General features: G+C 42.7%; 1 protein-coding gene across 1 annotated transcript in view; it reads left to right on the top strand.

Moving 5' to 3' along the window:
• Positions 1-19491, top strand: part of Slc9a9 (solute carrier family 9 member A9) — a 551770-nt gene that overhangs the window by 31711 nt on the left and 500568 nt on the right. The window contains exons 3-4 of the mRNA XM_048452510.3: positions 8866-8943; positions 10394-10470. Coding sequence (XP_048308467.3) covers positions 8866-8943; positions 10394-10470 — 155 coding nt within the window. The remainder of the gene's footprint in view (positions 1-8865; positions 8944-10393; positions 10471-19491) is intronic.

Below are 19491 nucleotides of genomic sequence, written 5' to 3' on the forward strand. Positions count from 1 at the left end.
TTAAGGAATACGGCTGAGGAAGGAGAGGACACTGACTTCCAGGCATGCCTTGCTTCCTGGTTGAGATGAAGATGGATATCAACCAGACACACACTTTCCAGAATTATGTGGGGCGATGCATGCCTGCTGTCTTAGCTTTTGGAAGGTCGACATAGGAGACTTGCTGCACATTTGAGGTAGCCTGGCCTACAGAGTGAGTACCAAACTACCCAGGACTACCTAGTCCTATCTAAAAGATCACCACCTCCAAAAAGAATCTCGAAGTCAATTAAGATATAAATAAAATAAAGGATAATAATTTCTAGTTTAGAATTTCCCAGCCCAGTGCTGCCCCCAAGTGGCCAGGACTTGACATGTATGCCTTGATTGTTCCAGGGTTCAGGTTTAGACTAGAAATTCTAATAATTTTTATCAGAGGAACGTTTCCTTCAACAAAAGCCTGACATAGCAAATATAGGGAGGTATAGGGTATAGAGCAGACAAAGTCAAACTGCTTAGGAAGGAAGAGAAGTTGAGCCCTGGCAGGAAGAGAGGCTGAAGCCTGGCAGGAAGAGAGGCTGAGCCCTGGTAGGAAGAGAGGTTGAGTCCAGGCAGAAAAGGTGGTTGGGCCCTGGCAGAAAGAGGGACTGGGCCTGGAAGGCAGGCAGGGAGGCTGAGTCCAGGCAGGAAGAAAAGCTGAACCCTGGCAGGAAGAGAAGCTGAGCCCTGGCAGGAAGAGAGGTTGAGCCCAGGCAGGAAGGGAGTCTCAGGTCTGGCAGGAAAGGACATTGAGTGGTGGTAGATGCTGAGTATGCGCAGGATAAGCACCCTCCTCCCATTGTCTCCCATACACTGTAGCTCCTCTATAGATGTCTCTCTCAGACAGCGCGGTGTACATCACCGCTAGCCTATGTAAAGCACATCCTAACTCTCTGCCAAGTGCCCGCTACATTTAAGATTTAGGGGTTCTGCATAAAAAATCTGGAGAAACGGAAGAGTATTTCCTACATGGATAATCATCCCTTAATGTGGCCAAGCCACAGTCTTAATGACCCAGTAAGATTTCACGGATTCAAAGACAGCGACTCACTTTTTATTTGCACTGTTGCTTTTACCACTTTCTTCATTTCCTAAGCTCACTAAACATCTTAATTTTGCCGTACTCCTCCCTCCAGCCCCCACTCTTCTCTTTCTTCCCTGCTCATCATCTTTGTCCCCGCCCCCCATCTACTCCTTCTCCCTCCTTTATATTCAGTTGTTATTTTCCAGGCCCGTAAAGACACCCACTCTCTGAGAGAGGGGTCCGGAGCCCACCGCACCTGCTTCTGCAGCACACCCTTCTTTCATAACCCCTGTGCCCATGTCCCCATTGGAGTCAACCCGAAAAGATCAGCCTATGCTTCCAAACCACGAAATCCCCATCTTCACATCACATTCTCAGTACCAGGGCATGGTGGTGGTGGTGGCGGGGAGGGGTGTGTGGGTGTGTGTGTGTGTGTGTGGGTGTCAGTCCCTTCCCAGCCCAGCTCAGAGATCCATCGCTAGCAAAAGCACAGTTCGTTTCGAAAGTTTGCACGCTTGCCCCTGTCTGAAGTGACTGAATTTCACATACATCGTGAATAGCTGGGGGAAATGTGTTCCAGATGTGGTGCTAAGAAATTATTCTGAGAACGAGGTTATGTACACAAAGCCCCAGGCTCCCCCCGCATCTGTTACTGGTGCTGGCACCTGCATCCAGCTGCAGCAACTCTCTGTAGCTCTTTATTGGGCTTTCCTGCAGCTGAGTTCTTTGTCTCTCTGCCCCGCCATCTGTCTCTGCCGTCTGTCTCTCTGTGTGTGTATCTCCATCTCTCTGTGTCTCTGTCTGTCTGTCTGTCTCTCTCTATAGTCCTCTGTGTGTATATGTCTGTCTCTCTCTGTCGCACTCTCTACCCAGCCTTGTCCTCCACCCTCTTCTCCTTTCCAGGACAATCACTCTGCAGAGACCCTGCTGCACTCTGGTGATTATGGAATGTTGCTCCTTGGCTCTATCTTGCCATCAAGAACCCTTCTCCAAGTGTTCCAGACAGTCAGTCTCGGTCAGCTGAAGCTCGCAAGGCCTTGGGAGGTGTTGGGGGGCCCTGACCCTCTTACTTACACCAAGTCAGCAGCTCCCCAGCCACATTCTCTGTCACTCACCCAGGTGTAAAGCCTAAGGTCTCTTCTTTCTTTTCTTTTATTTTTACCTCTCTGTTTCAACCCTAAGCCCTGCTAATCCTCTCTGCCATATGCCTGGTTTATTTTAAGCAAATCCTTGTTGAGTGAATAGCTGTGTCCTGGGTTTGTTTCTTCTCATTCTGTCACAGCCACCTCCTCTAGCACTCACAGTCCCTTGTGCTGGCTTTGGTAACTGCAGATAGACAGTGTCTTCCTTCTACCCAGCTCAACTTTGATCTCTGCAAACTAATCTCAAAGGACTTATCTTTATAAAGGATAAAAAAAAGAAAGCACACACACACTGTATTCTTTGAGGAGACGAGACAGTCACATGAGTCAGCATTTAAAAGATTCAACAGTATATGTTGGGATATTGAAGCATCTGTCCATTGTCTCTCCTGTCGGCCTCATTCTGCAGCCAAAAGAGAAGTAGATGGGAGGTCAGAGGGCAGAGATGTGGCGTGAGCTTAGCCAGGAGGAATTTAGAGATAGAGGGAGGAGAGAGAACAGCAAAGACAGGGGTCTCACTTGGAAGGAGTATTTATTACTTCCCCCTGGATTCATTGGTTGGAACTCAGACATAGAAGGCACCTGACAGAGAGGAAACAGTCTACATGTCTGGCTAGGACAAACCAAAATGGCACATGTGCAACCTGGACAGTTTCAGCTACTTGTGCCGGTCATACAGTTCTGCCTCTTGTCCTCTGGAGTTGACAAACGGCAGAAAGCAACTTTATCCACTTATAGGCTGCTTCTGTAGTTTTTCTAATAGTTGTATTAAATTCAGCTGTGGATTATATCACAATGGACCCAGGCCATGGTTCATCCCACCATCTTCTCTGCTTCATGGGGGTCCTATACATGCAAGTCTATTTACCGAAGGAAAGAAAATTTGCAGGTTAGATGTTGTTAATTGAAGAGGGATGGACAGTATTTTCATAGCCATTGTCAAACTGTATCTCTTGGAGATCATACAAATTCGTAGTCCCACTAGCCATTTAGTGTTTGATAGTGTTGATAAAAGTGTCTTGACTTGTCTTCATCTTTGAGTGAATCGAGTTCAAATTCATTACCAGTGGATTTGAGAGAGATTTAATCTGGGCTGGCATGGACCCATTGAGCCTTTCCTCCCCTCCCCATACCTCTACCTTGTTAATTTCTGTTCTATGGGTATGTCTTGTGTCTCCAACTCCTAGACCATTAGCATTTTCTTTCATTTAGATTCAGACCTAAAACAGTCAGAATCCTGCAAATTCATTATTCCACTGAAGCCACTAGCTTGTAGACACTGCTCTACCATGTAAATGAGGAAATGGAACTCAGAGAAGTTGAATAAGGAGATCAAGGTCACCTGGTTAGTGTCACGGAGTCTCATTAAGTATTTTAACTCTGCTCTTTCACTTCCGTAGTTCAAGTCAAAGTTAAGCTGGGGTAGAAGAAAGGACAAGCAATACCCGAGAACCACCACCACAAGTGTCCTGTGGCTATGTGCCCCCGGTCAACCAAGTTTATCCTTTAAAGTCTTCTATTTGCACTAAAAATGCATGCAGACCATGAATTTTACTTTTTAATATATCTTTGCTTATTTTAGCATTTAAAAATATTTTAAGTTACTTTCTGCCAACTGTAACTGACGCCCACAAGATGCTTGCTTCCACTGTGGTTGGACGACCCTGGCCTGTAGCTGGTAAATGAGCAGGCCTCTGCAGATAGGAGGTCCATGGATAGACTCCTATTGATACTGTAAATCCTAGCTCATCCAATGCTTTGACCTCCCAGAGCGGTGTCTCTGTACTGGAGAACTTCACATTAAAGTTTCCCTCGCGACATTGTGCAGCAGGTGTATACAGATTTTTGCCTTTCTTTGTTTATAGCCTTCGTGCAATCAATCTCTTATGCAATGTACCTTCATATTCCTTACAACAAGAGGCTTGCTAAATTTCCAATGACGAAAACTGAAGATTACTGGACATGCCATTTGGCTATCTGTTTTGACTTGTCCTAAGTAATCAATTATTCTCTGAATAACAAAAGTCAAGTTCTTAATTCCAAATCTTTCTTAATTATATATATGAAGTTAATTTCCTTGGTAAGTATGCATTTAGTTGGCCAATACATACACAGTCAATTCCCAGTGATGTTCCTGTCATGTTGACGGACACTGGGCATGCCATTAATTTCTGCTTCTGTCTTTGGAAAATAGGGATAATTGCATTTGCCAGCTACCGCTCAAGAATGTTGTCAGATGTGATGGAATACTGTTTTTAAAACAAGTCGTTGGAGGGACTAGGTCACATCAATCATAGTCCTTCACCAGTGTGGTTACTTTAGTGCTTATTTACTTAGTAGGTCAGTAGAACACTGGAATTTCTTCCCAGACAAGTTATATTGAGTCATTGCATGCTCAAGCCCAAATATAGTTTCATATCTATAACCTTCTGAAGCCTCAAGAATTAAGCTTGGAATATTCTTTCTGTCCTTGGAAATTTTCTAGTTTGTTATCTCTGGGAACATATGCATGGGCCATTTCTAGTCAAATACTGGTACATATGAAAATAGCATTTCAAATATACTCCACTGTTGTGAACATACTGATATTTTATTCTCCTCCTGTTACCTTTCAGATTTAATCCTGATGCTTCAAAGTCTATTTTCTTGAAACATAGATAACGCTTGCATCTTAAAGGCTCAGATCTATTGTTTTAAATCAGCCACATCTCAAAGAGTGAAACATAATGTTTGAAAACTAAATTGGTGTGAATGTAGAATCTTGCTAACTGTGTAAATGTTAATATGCTATCTGACTGCCACTAGTTACCAGTGTGAGAGGTAAAAATTCAGGTCTTCAGTGCAAGAGCTCAGCCTGCCACGTGGCTAGTGGCCACACTGCAGTTTCTGATCACATGAAGTTCTGATGGGCAGGGTCTGTTCTGCATGTAAATTGTGTGTATGCAAATCCTTTGATGGAGCATTTCAGCTCTCTGTTCTTCTTTACTTTCTCCTCAGGGGACACCCCCCACATACACACACATTCACACATCAGTACTTTAATTTAAAAGATGAATAGTTCACCCCTTACAGCCACCTCACTCTCAAGGCCACGACTGGAGTATAAGTCTCAGGAAAATGACACGCTGGATTTCCAATGGAGGCTGGGCTGGTGGCAAATCCAGCTATTTCTGAGAAAGTGCCCAGATTGGAGTCACTCCCAGAACTCTGATTTAGCAGCGGCTAAGCGTCGAGCTAGGCTAAGAGGAACACAAATCTGTTTGTACACACAAATAAATCCCCTTGTGCTGTGTGCCTCTCTCAGTCTGCCAGCATCATCTGGCTGCTTCAGAAACTGTAATCCAGTAGCACATTGGTTAACCTGCATGCAAAGAGTGGGCTGTTCTGATTATCGAAAAGTTCTACTTCGACAGTAAGCCCAGTTTCTGCAGGAAAGCTGCAGAGGCAAAGGTTTTCCCATGAGGAGGTCGTGCCACCAAGCTTCCACCTTCCAGATGTTCACAGCTGTATGCTCATTCCTCTAGCTTCAGCGAGGCTCCTCTGCTTGGAACACTTACAGCTGCCCTGCAAATCTAGAACAATGATGGTGTAGGTGACCATCTCAGGAAGAATCAACCTAGAGGGAGCATTATAATCTCTATCAACACTTTGCACAGATGTGGAACGGTCAGGAGATCCTGAAAATAGAGGAGATCTTGTTGTTATTGCTTTTTAGTATAGAAACAGTCTTTCCCAAAAAGGAGCATACTTACTTATCTGGTAACAGATGGTCAGCCCTGAAAGAATGCATATAGGTAACAATATATAGACCAAGCAGGTTGTAATTTTATATTTTTTAATATTTATGCTATAAATATAATTATATATTTTATATAAGTATATCATAAAATATATATTTATAAAATGTTTTCTATTTTCATATTTGTAATTATATTTTATTACATTTGTTATGTATTTAGTGTGTATATGTATGCCACAGCACACAAGTGGAGATCAAGGGCTAACTGTGAGATTTGGTTTTCTCCTTATATCACGTGCATCCCAGATATTGAACTCAGATCATCAAACTTTGTCTAAAACACCTTTACCAACTGTGCCAGATAGTTTTATGCCAACTCAATATGAGCTAAAGTTATCCAAGAGGATGGAACCTCAGCTTGATGTGCCAGGCCTTGTTCAAGTCCATGGGAGGCCTGCCTCTTTCTGAATGGAGACAGAGGAGGAGTGGATGATGAGGAGGGTAAATGGGACGTGGGGTAGGAAATGGGGTGTAGGGACTGTGCCCCACATTGGGCACCAATTTCTTGTCATACTAAAGAGATCCACAATAGCCTGGAATGGAGTATAACTAAGGTTTACTTATCTGGGGATAAACTCACAATAAGGGTAGAGCTCTGCAGTCCTCTCTGTGCGCCAGGAACTGGAACCAAATCCAGCTGCAAAGAGGGCTGTGCATGCTTTTTGTTTGCATTCATAGTACATGAGATCACACATAAATTGGGCCAGTATCTTAAAGGATATTGGCTGAAAGAGTTCCCACAACTCGTGGTATGTAAAATGAATAAAAAAGTTAATTGAATAGAATAAAGGAATAAAAAAAGGAAATGGCTCTACAAGATCAGGCTGTTAGAGTATTTTCTTGGTTAATGACTGATGGAGGAGAACACAGTCCATTGTGAGTAATGCTATTCCTGGGCTAGTGGTCCTGGGTTCTATAAGAAGGCAAGCTGACCAAACCATGAGAAACAAGTCAGTAAGCAACATCCTCCTTTGCTTCTGCATCAGCTCCTGCCTCCAGGTTCCTGCCCTGCTTGAGTTCCTGTCCTGACTTCCTTTGATGATGAGTAGTGATGTGGAAGCCTAAGCCAAATAAATATTTTCCTCCCCAGATTGCTTTTGGTCATGGTAATCCTCACTAAGACACCCACTGAACCTTCTTATAGGCTCATTACATGAAAAAATCTTAGTCATATTTTATTAGTAATAAAACACCTAGAAACTGCTAACTGGGTGCCAGGTTGTGGTGTAGGGCTTTACAGGTGACATCACTGAATTCTTCTGACTTCTTTATCTGCACACAACATATTATTGGGTTTGTTGTACAATAAAGAAATTAAGGCACCAGGAAGGTGAACAGCCACCCAGGCCAAGGAGGTGGGATTTGAACCTAGGTAGCCTGGTTCTTAGGGCCCACACTCTTTTACAACTATCGTAGGCAACCTAGGATTCTCTATCATAAGGGATTAGGGTTGAGATGGGGCCTTTTGATTTACTGCCTTGATTTTCATACATTAAAATCCAGAAGCTTGGAGACTTAAAAAAAAAGAAATTATTAATGTTGTCTATTACTGAATTTCTAAAACAAAGGAAATATGTCTTAAGAACCAAGAATGAATTATAAAGTATAAACTCTGGTAGAACTAGGCTAACTTTTTCAAAAATAATGGGTGTCACAACCCAGATTTCTTCAACAGCTCTCTGTCCATTGGAAAGCTTGTTGGTCAGTTTAGCTAACAGGGATCTTGATCAGTCAGTTTTGTCTGCCTTCACACCTAGTGACAGTCTCCAGAGCAGTGGTTCTCAATGCTTCTAGTGCCACGACTCTTTAACACAGTTCCTCAGGTATGGTGACCCAACCATAAATTTATTTCACTGAAACTTCATAACTGTAATTTTAGTACTGTTATGAATCATAATATAAGTATCTGACATACAGGATATCTGATATGTAACCCCCACCAGAGGGGTGTCTGAGGGATTTGGATGAAAATCCTAAAGGTAAGTGGGTCTTAGGGATGAAGTGAGTGGTGTGTGTGAGAGAGAGAGAAAGAAAGGGGGGGGGACAGAGAGAGGGAAGAAGAGGGAGAGAGGGGAAGATGAGGATTAGTGTAGGATGGTTTGAGAAGTCAAATGAGCGCTCTGCAAAATGTCACATGTACAGCAGAGACTGGATTCAAAAATTCTCACATCTCATTTCATTATAGATCACATTATATCATACTTTTTGGCTAAGTTTATTTTAACACAAGTAGAAAGCAAGGTATAAATGCTAGAAAATGCATTTTCATTTTCAAACATGTTTTCTTCAGTTTGGAAATATATTTTAAACTTTGGAGGAGAATAAAATAGAGAAAATGAAGACCAAATTTCAGTTTCTTTTATTTTGGAACTACTTTAAATCCTTGTCAACAGCTAAAAACTTGAGCATTACAGCTTTTTAACCAAGAAAAAAAAGTGAAATATAATTAAAAACACTTGAGTTCATATTATGAGGAATGAGCTGTGCATGGTGATGCCTACCCTATAATCCCAGTACTAGAGAGGCTGAGGCAGGAGGATTGTGAGTTCAAGGTTATTCTGGATGTATAGTGAAAACTAGGATAATAAAATAAAATTAAGAAAGACAATTAAGTTAAAAGAACACATTTCTTTCCTAGAGAAATTTTATCGATATTTACTTTTGTGTGTTATTGTTAGCACCAGGATGAAAAAAATCTGCATTGTAGATTTAAATATTATTTTACAGGATGGTGTACTTATAAATTTCCAATTTTATAGCTTTTCTTATTTTTATCTTTGCTAATTTAATAGCATGTCAATATAACCTTCATACAACCTTTGCAAAAGTATTATACCTGTTTTGTAAACACATGTCTAACTGCTTATGTCTTTCTTTGGCAGATGACATTTGACCCAGAAATCTTCTTCAACGTTTTACTGCCTCCCATTATATTTCATGCAGGATACAGTCTGAAGAAGGTAAACCTCTCTGAAGCAGCGACCCCTCTTTTACCATTAAGTAGAGAATTTGGCCAGCACCAATAAGAAGTAGTTATATATTATGGGATTTCCAATTCAGTAGGAACAGCATCATGTAGTAACTGTTCAAGCCTGACATTCTCAGAATTCTTTTAACTCTGTTAAACCTGTGCCCAGGGCTCAGGTTTTAGCTTGTCTAAAAGTGAGATTTGCTGTAAATGCAAAATGTACCCTAGATATTAAAGTCTTAGCATTTTAAAAAAGAATGAAAATCATCTCAGTAATGTTTTATATTGATTTCATAAAGAAACTATAGCATTAGGAATTTACTGTGTTAAACAGAACATTAACAAGCTCCATTTCATCTTTTAAAGGTTTATTTAATGTGCCCCTTTAGGAGATCTGTCAACGCATACGTGACCTATGCGATTCGATCATTGGACAATGTTAGCCTAGATGACTGTGTCCCAAGCGCTCACATTCTAGTTGCCACTGGGCTGTTACCAGGGAGCAGAGTCAGGAAGACTGTGGTTGTTCACAGAGAGAGCCACAATTTTCAGTCTCTGAGCTCCTGTCTGGCAGTTCTTGGGCACAGGCTGACTGTCCCTGTCACAGGTTAGCAATTCACTTAGGTGGCTAGTGCTGTGTCACAGAACGGGACAGAGGGAACACGCCACCCCTCTGCTGCCTAGTCACCACCTTGGAGACCCCCAGGGCTCTGAATACCATACCCTGCAGTCAGGCAGTTTCTTCATTACAGACCTGGAGGGGACTTTGTTGTTGTTTTGTGGACTCCGGGCTCCCTCTTGCTGTCAACCCTGGCTACTCAGCTCTCACTCAGTCTGGAAGGGAGTATCCCTAAGCAAGCATTTGCAAGGATTCTGATTAGATTTTCGCGGGTCATCCTTCATCAGACCCTACATCAGTGCTAGACATCTTTTCATATTCGAGTCATGAAGTGTTTATTTAGTTAGGATTTTAGTGTTTGCTTGTAATCCAGAAGATGTGTGGCGAGGAGAACGCAGACTATTCTATAAAAGTCAGATGTCATTGAAGTCTCTTAGAATAATATTTTTAAAGTTAAAGGTGTTGTTTCTACAAAACCCTTCTTGACAACTGTGTCTCGATTAAGTAATTGTCCCAGAGCCCTGACCATTCATGGCCCAGCCTGTTCCTTCTTCTGGGCTCTAGGTGGTTCTGTGGGTTATCTTTCCCCTGCTGTCATCATTCAGATTTTTTTTTTGTTGCTGTTGCTTTTCTTTTCTCCTTATTTGTGGAGAGATCACTTGCTAAGCTTCATACTCAGGTGAAGTAAATCTCAGGATGAGGTTATAAGATTTGCTTTAATACTGAGAGAAGGGGAGGCTGTGAGGGGCCAGACTTATTCTTACGTCCTATTTCAGTAAGAAACACAGATGTACTCTATGAAGTATTTTCTGTTTCTCCCCAGAGACACTTTTTTCAAAACCTGGGATCCATTTTAACATACGCCTTCTTGGGAACAGCCATCTCCTGTGTGGTCATAGGGTAAGTGACATTTGGAACCTGAGCTCTTGGTGGCTGGAATGCATCAGTCTGGGACAGGATCTTAGAGTCCTGGACTCTTGCTTCTTGGACCAAGTGTGTTTTCTTTTGGTGCATCTCATTTGGGTTTGTTTTACTTGGTTTGTGTTGTAGCTGTTTTGTTGAATTACCATGGTGGGATCTAACATGTTAGGCAAGCCTCCCACCACAGAGTACCAGACATCCTCAGACATCACATCTTCCTAGATTTCTTCCAGCCCTGGTCCAACATTTCTGTATCTCCTGACAAACATAAGGCTTCAGAGCACACCAAACTGCTACTAGATGACTGGATTTTCTCTGTGAGTGTGTGCTTCGGATTTAGGGTGTATGGCCCACTTGGCCTGAGTTATGAAAAGCCAACCACATTCCTATTTAACTTGAGTAATAGATATGGTCTCAATGCATTTTCCATCACCTTTTTAGTCCTTACCTATATTTGACAGAAATGTAGCAGTGATGATATGCCAAGCCTTTTCCTCTAAAGGGAAATTTATGAGCAAGGAGTTTGAAGCAGGTAACTCAAATTCCAGCAGAATTGTAAATGGCTGGTGTGACTTTGTGGTTGCCGCTCTGTAGAATCTGAGCTATTTTGTTTCTCAGTATATTTATTGGTTACGCCACTGGTCCAAAGTCTAACTGCAGCGACTCTGGCAGACAGCTCACCATAAAGCAAAATAAGGTCCAACACGGTAAACTGTGTCTAGTCTACTCTGACATGAAAATGATAATCCTCTGCAGATAATCTCAGCTGTTGTGGCTGTGATGATGTACCCGCCTTAAACCGGGAGACGTGCCAACTCTACTGTTTGCTTGTTTATTTATTTATTGTTTTACTCTCTGCATTTCTCAATACTCTAACCAAGAAAGTGATGCTGAGCGTACACACCAGTCTCGCCTCCAGCCTTTCTCTTATGAGGTGTTCTGTGTGTACCCGCCAAAGCCGAGGAGGTGTTCAGGGCTCCTCGAACAAACCCGATAGCAGGGAGAGTCTGTGATGAACACTTGTTTAGTTAGAGTTAGAACAACTGATCTCTGTAGTCTGTGAAAATGCATAGCATGGCTAAGGTGGGGCAGCAGCTGGAGATTTTAGCTGCCAGTGGAAGCCTGCGTGAGTGAAAACTCATCACATGTAGACTCTTAGTGGCCCTTAACCTGCCTGTGACCTGACAAGTACAGTGCACCTGGTCCTTCACAGAGAGGTTCTGGGAGGCCTTCATGACCTGTGTGTGTATGCAGGAGCTCAATATGCAAATTTTGAAACTGGTAAGGGCCTTAAAAATCAGTGAACGTCATTAAATCTTCTCAGTCTGAAGAGAAAGCATCTTGACAGGCTGACTAATTAGGCCACTGTTATCATCAGTGAGAAGCAGGGCCATGGTCAAGACAGAACTCCAAAGCTTAGCTCCTGACCCAGCAGAGTGTAGCTCTTGACCTCCCTACACCCCTAGGCACCGTGCCAGACTCACAGAGGGTTCTGAGATATATGGCCTCTCGACATGTATTTGTTAGGTCACAGCAAACATCAATTTTAATGGTTTTTGTATTATGGGGATCTGAGTTTTATAATGGATGAAGTTTCAAAACAACTAGACAGTACTTAATTATAGCATAATTAGTTTTCATTAATATCCTGTTCCCTTTTTACATCTAATTTTATGTATATTTACATATATTTACATTTTAAACTTTAATTTCTTAAAAACCTCTATTTTTTCTTAGATCTGAAATAGTCCATAAAAAGTAGAAGGAACCATGTATGGTGTGCATGATATAGCTTTTCCCAGAATATTCCAATTTAAGACATATGGTCATTTTCACTTACTGCAATTAAGATTTAATGGGGGGCAGGGGAGGATCACTGTGTAATCCATTCAGGTTAGCCAATGTTAGCCTGGAATCTGCTTTGTAGAAAAGTCTAGCCTCGAACTTGTCACAGTCCTCCAGCTTCCCAAGAGCTGAGCTTCAAGGTGTATTTCACTGTACTTGACTTCTTCTAATGGATGCTATGTACATAACCGAAAATTTAAGTAGTGATTTGAGGAAAAGTGTAGTTCTCGGAAGATCTTCAAAACTGCGCTCTTTGTTTAAACCATACGTAATAGGAGTCACAAAAGTCTTGCAGGCTGCTTTCTTTTTAATTTTTTTTAAGATTTTATACACAAGTACCATATTTACATCTTTTAAAACTCCCTCCCCACTCCAGCTTCTCCTGTGTCTCCCCATCTCTCTCCCAAGTTCATGACCTCATCTTTCTTTCATATATGTACATATGAATAGATAGATATAACTTGCTGAATCCATTTTTTTTTTTTTTTTTGGTTTGGTTTGGTTTTTCGAAGACAAGGTTTCTCTGTAGCTTTTGAGTCTGTCCCGGAACAAGATCTTGTAGACCAGGCTGGCCTTGAACTCACAGAGATCTGCTTGCCTCTGCCTCCTGAGTGCTGGGATTAAAGGCGTGCGCGCCACCACTGCCTGGCCCCCATTTTATATTGCTCATGTGTATCTGTGTTTAGTACTGACCACTGGGGATTGGATAACCTATCAGGGGCTTGTCCAAGGAGAAGACTGAATCTCTTTCTAACAGCAGCCACTAATTGCACGTAGCTCTCCACCCAGAGGTGTGGCCTGTGAGATTCCCTCCATTCACGTTGGTGTGTTAACTGGTGTTGTCACTGTGTAGACATTATTTAAATGACCATATTTTTGAGATTATGGGTTTGGTGGGTTTGGTGTCTCATCATAAGATGCAGTGGACGCCCTAGTCCTCTGATTCTTACAGTCTTTCCACCCCATGTTCTACAAACTTCCCTGAGCCTCAAGTGTACGAGTCCTGTTGTGGATTTACTTGCTGGGCTTGTGCAGCCCACAGTCAGTTGTTCGCTGGGTTTCGACAAGTTGTAGATTTCTATAAAGATCTCCACTCGCTGTAAAATCCAAGCTGCTTTGATGAGGAAAGAAAGCTATACTCTTCTGTGGGTGTAAGGCTAAGTATTTATAACGCACTTAGAAGTTACATTAGATTAGGGAAATGGTTTAAGAAAGAGGAGTAGATTCTCCTTTATGGACCATGACGTCTCCAACCATGCCTAGTCAACTAGGTGTACAGTATTAGGCATTAATTCCGTCCTATTGAGCAATAAAAAAGTTTTTGGTTACCCCCAAGATATAAGTGCCACTATTGTACCCTGAATATCTTGCCATCCTGGTCACTCTTGTGGATCAAGGCTTCACAGCTAGTTGGGGCTATTGATTACTGTTCTTCTCTGGAATCCTGCATAGCACCTTCTGGTACTACAAGAGCTCATCCTTAGGAAGGTTTCCACATCAGACCCAGCTGAATCATTCAGTTCCTGTGTCTAAAGTATGTGCTATCTTCAGCAATAGAGACTTACCTTCAAATTCCAGGAGGCAACAAAAATACAGAGTACTGCCTGTATTGTTTATGGGGTGTCTATTAGACTCCCCTCCTTGACCAATAACTCAAAAGGAAGTTTCCCTTGCCTCCGACTATGATGATTTTTATTTGGTAGTCTATGGCTTTTGGAGTAGAATATTATCACCCCAGGTGGCATAACTTCATTTAAACTTTAAACTGTGTGTGTGTGTGTGTGTGTGTGTGTGTGTGTGTGTGTGTAGACTCCCACACACCATGGCTCTAGTCTCTTCTTCCAACATGTGAATTTCAGGGATCGAATCGTGGTTGGTAGACTTGACGACTAGCACCTTTATTCATTGAGCCATCTTGCTGGCCCAAGATACTTTTAGAAGAGCAATGAGACGAGTATTCGCTTTAGTTTCTCTGTTGGTGAAGGATTTAAACCAGCTGCACAATACCAGAAATATTCATAGAAAGAATAGCTAGCATTTTGAATTTGTTCTCTTATGCCAGGTGATGACATAAGCTTTTCACACATGTCATCTCATTTCATCATCATAATAACCTCACGAGATAACCGCTGTTGTTATTTATGTTTGTGTACAAGGCTGCCAAGTCTGAGACTTTCTCAAAGCTACGCAGTAATCAAATAGTAGTGAATGGTAGAGCCTGCCAGACCCCAGAGTGCATACTCCTGGCAGTCCCTTATCCTCCTAATACCACTCGGTACAGTACTCGCGTTCTACATTGAGTTACTGCACCTGCCTGGTAGACTAGAACGCCAGTGATTTCAAGTTCATACATTTATCATTAGAGCTAATGATTATGAAATCTGGGTATTTAAGAATTAGCTGTAAATATGATTGCGTAGAAGAAACCAAACCATCCGTCTCTCACTGGAGGCAGCTAGAAGGATGCTAGAATATACTTTACGTTTTTAATGTTACTGGACTCTTGATAATTCACCCGGGACAACCTGTATTCATAAATATGAGGTTGTTTACATTATGCATGCCAACATTCCTCAGGACTGATTTCCCCATAGGCATCCTTAATATACACAGAATATTAAGATGCCCGGCAGTCTTGCCAAGGAGACACAATCCTGACCGGGGCCTCATGGATGCTTGTTGCTGCCCTCTGAGAAGACATGCGACTCACCTGGGGACCTTTAGATTTACTGATAGGTTGAGTCCCAGCAACCCCCAAATACTGACTCCTTAGCCCTAAAGAAGGGGCACATTGGTCCCTGAGAAGCTAAATGTGAAGTTGGCAGCTCAGAGGGAAAAAGCTAATGCTTATTTGTGTCTTTAAACACTAACCCTAGGAAGGGAATAAATTCGAGATGAGCCCTCAACTTGAGCAACAGGAACCCTGCGGCCATGCACAAAGGCTTCAGGGAGGAGTGAAGGTCTTTGAGTTAGCTGTGAATTTTTATAGGCGAGAGCCTGCACAGATCTCCCCATTTCATCAGATCCTTCAGGGAGCTACAATCCGTATGGAAGAAAAAGGAAAAGAACCTTAGTTTTCTAAACGTCCAGGCAAAGACATAGTTGCCACAGTTAGGGTTTTATGGGAGTCTGTATTTAGTTAAGACTGAAGACTTCTTCAGAATACACTGAGAGCAGCCATAAAGTCTGGAAATACACATACTATCGCTTTATCTTGTGTGGGAAGGAAGTGACAATACAGTAGTTATTATGCATTTTTGTTCCCAGACTTAATGGCCATCTGTCCTGTCGACTGAGGCGTGGAAGTGAAGGGTTGTAAATCTAAAATAACCACTCAGGTTTTCACAAAATAACATCAAAACCACTTTCCAAAGTCATGTTACCATTTTTTTCCTCTTAATGTTTCACAATCCAAAAGGTACAGTGAAATTGCAGCGTGGCCGTCACGTGTGACCTTCTGATTGTTGGGTGGCTGTGCCTTTACAATCCCTTTTTCCACCTGAGCTGCTTTGTCCATTTCTCACAAACTGTTTCGAGCTCTTTGCATGTGGCCTAATCTGCACTCACTTGCATGGCTTGCAAGTGCATCTCTCAGGTTGCAGAGCGCTTAGCTGTTTTGTATGCATTTTTTAATAAGCCCTCCTCTGCCAATAACTCCTACGGTACCTTTCTCTTAACTACTCTAAACATATGCTGATTCTAGTGAGTTCACTGGGGCAACAGTTTCGGTTCTGGTTGACAGTAGGTTTCCAGTTAAATTTTTCATCTCAAGTGTACAGCTGATTTGGGGGATACCGTTTATTAGCTAGCCTTGCGTTTCTTCCAGGTATTGCTCGCTGGATTTCTTAGCTCTCAGTTCTATTGGAATGACCCATAATCTATGTCCATAACTGACTACTACTGATTAGTCTTAGTTACCTCAGCTTCTTAGATTTTAGTACTTTATACAGAAAGACTCCGGCTATATTATTCTTTAGAAATCACTAGTTCTTAATTTGTTCATCTAAATTTACTACAATATATTTATGAATATACAAACATTTCACATTTATTAAAATTGTATTTTGTACATAACTACATATCCTATATTTTTCTTACGGATCCCCATGGACACACACACAGAAGAGAGAGTGTGTACATGAGGAGATTTGTGGCTTCAGTGGTCAAGTAGAAACTTGATACAATTTAGACCCCATCAGTAGGCATATAAACAAGTAAATTTAAAAAAATCACAATATAAAAAAATCACAGCAGGGAAAAGCAGTAACGTTATCTATGACGGCATAGATGAATCTCAAGAATACTATGTGAAATGGGCACATTTGCTATAGCATCATTGTTTGTTACTGATGAACACTGAATACTATGAAGACATGCACATGTGGATGTAAAGATATGTGTGCAAACGTGTATTAAGTAAGGGACTAAAAACACAGAATCCAGTGCCATGATCAGTTCTTGGAGGAAAAGGCAAGAAAGACACTGAAAGAAACACAAAGGAAATATATATTAAGCACAATGTACTGAGTCATAAGCTGGCGTTTCCCCAGGTACACCATCTAGTATATTATTATGATGTATAATGCATCTTCTGTATAGCCTCTTGCATGTATCAACTACGTTAACAAGAACATGAAAGGGATAAGGAGAAGGAGCTATTTAATGGGCATAGAGAATTCCGCTTTGTTACCCTGCGGTTCATTTCCAATCCTGGGAAACTCTTCTTTTATTCTTTTCCTCTGTGTGTTTTGATGAGAACAGTTGGGGTTGGCAGGCAGCAGTAGAGAGGCACAAGTGCCAAGGGAGGGTTTGCCAGGATCCCCAGGTTCACTCTTACAAGTCCCAAAGCCCCTGTTTTCCCTCTTTCCTCCATCCGCACTTCTCTTTGTTTTCGCTTCTCCGGGTCCTTTCTTGTCAGCCACCTCCTCTCCACCTCTTGAGACCATCTGGACTGCTCTCCCTCTTGGACTTTGAAAGTAGCTCAGGGAGGCCTGTTGGGCCCGGCTACCAGGCCTGGGCCTCACGGTTGCGTTCATTTACTCTGGATTCTGAGCTGCTTGGAGTAGCTATCTCTGGTATCAAGGGGGAAAACAAACATATCCCTTCCCAGACACAGTTGAGTAAGAAACATGATCTCTAATCTGTGAGCGACTGCACAGGCTGTGGCAGGGTGGTTCCTTCTCTCCATATCGAAGCAGGCACAGATTCTGCTGCTGGCAGGAGAGAGGAGAGGGGCACGGATGGGGAGAGAAACAAAAGGTGGGAGGAAGAGACGATGGGGAACATCAGAGGGGCAATTCGGAGGTGGCAGAGAGCACACATGGATGTTCTAGTTTCATTCCCCTGCTGCCTGCGTGGTGCTGGAGCTAAAACTGCCGGAGCCAGGAAACAAGAAAAAAAAAAGAACTCCCAAAGAAAAGTGAAATCTGACTCCAAATTGGCAAAAGAAATATTGGAAGCACTGAAGGATGTTATGGAAAAGTGCTGGGGTGGAGCAAGAGCAGTGTCTAATCATGAAAGAAAAGTGCGTAAATTATTAAAAAGCATCCTGAGTGAGGTTTTGTCGGAAGAGCCCTTCCATAGAGCGATGTAGCTGAAGGCTTCTAGCTAGGGATCCCTAGTAAATGAAATAGCCCAAGCCTTTCTCTTATCCTCTAGCACCCTAAAATGTTAAATCTGTTTTTTTTTCTCATTTAACAAAAATTTGATAGAAAAGTTACAGTATATGTAGTAATGCTTACACACACACCCCCACACACACATTCGGATAAAAAGTAGGAAAAAATAAAGGAGATTATATTCATCTCTATTCCATGTAATAACCTTCAACTTCCAATTATCGGCGTCTTCAAACAGCCTCCATGACTCAGCGGTTTAAGCAGGGCTCTCCTGGGGAGTTTTTGGTTCCCTCTTAAAGTTGTCAGGAGACCTCCACCCTCTGACTGCTTGACTGGCGTAACGAAAATGGGCTGCCTCGCGTGTGTCATGATTGGCTGTGACTTTTGACTGTGACTTGGGCATGTACTCAGAGGAGTAGGGCTTCAGAAACACGCCAGGGACGAGAGAGGCTTCTGGGGATGTGACCGCTGACCTGAGACCTTACACTGCTCCAGAGAAAGCCAAACAGGGATCCAGGAGTGGATATCCTATCAGATAAGACACCCCAGCAGAGGCCAGCAGCAGCTCTGCAGAGCGCTCATGGCTGCTATTCAAGGAGGCCAGAGGACAGACAGCAGTTAACCATGGTGGGGAGGCAGTGCCAGGCCACATCTTGACACCTGTGTTCTGAAGTTTAGATATGGCTCAGCTGACCGGAGGTCGGAGGGTCGGAGGGTCGTAGTTGGAGACTACTCTTAAAGAGCCACCCCTCCCCCTTTGGCAAGACTATGTAGACAAGCATAAGAAAGCCATGGTAGATAGTAAGAGAACAGGCAGGAAGTGCTAGAGTTTGATTCTGGTGCTTCCCTAGGGGCAATGTGAGCCGTGTTCAGGTGAAGAGAAATAAAGGCCATCCTCATCAAACATAAATTTCTGACTTCAACCTGTTGGGAGGCCTTGCTGGTCGGAGGTTGCAATCTACCTTGGCCTGGCAGCTCTCTCCGAAGGTCAGCAACATGGCGGACTCCCTCCCCAGCGAGGCGTCCAGCTCTCTACCTGACCTTATCTGAAGACTGCCTCTGTGCCCGGAGGACTGACCTTCTCTGAAAGCTGTCTCTAAGCCTGGATACCTGATTTATCATTAGTGTGACACGTAGCACATTTCCTGCTAAGAGCCTTCCATATATGAAAACTGAGACTTGTACGAAGCTTTGCTATAGGACCCTGCTGCCACATATGAAGCCTTATGATAGGAGCACACCCCTTAATGCAAATTAAGTGATGCCCCCACCACTGTCCCCAGCTTTTATATTCCCTTTTCTTTCTGGACTAAAGCAGAGCTGTAATGCATTAATGGTTTTCCTGGAGAGCTGTCTCCATAGATCCACAAGTCATCAGACCGGACCGTGCTCACTCGCTTGCGCTCCCCCACCCCTTGCAGACAAGTAGCCTAGAATCCCAAGGAAGAAGCAGACCACACAACCTTCTCACTGTTGGTTTGACGGTCAAATACATCGCAGTCTGAGTCTCACACAGTAGCCCTCCTCGTTCTTCCCT

Source organism: Myodes glareolus, chromosome 4, assembly GCF_982192425.1.
Source record: "Myodes glareolus chromosome 4, mMyoGla1.1, whole genome shotgun sequence".
NCBI classification, from domain to species: domain Eukaryota; kingdom Metazoa; phylum Chordata; class Mammalia; order Rodentia; family Cricetidae; genus Myodes; species Myodes glareolus.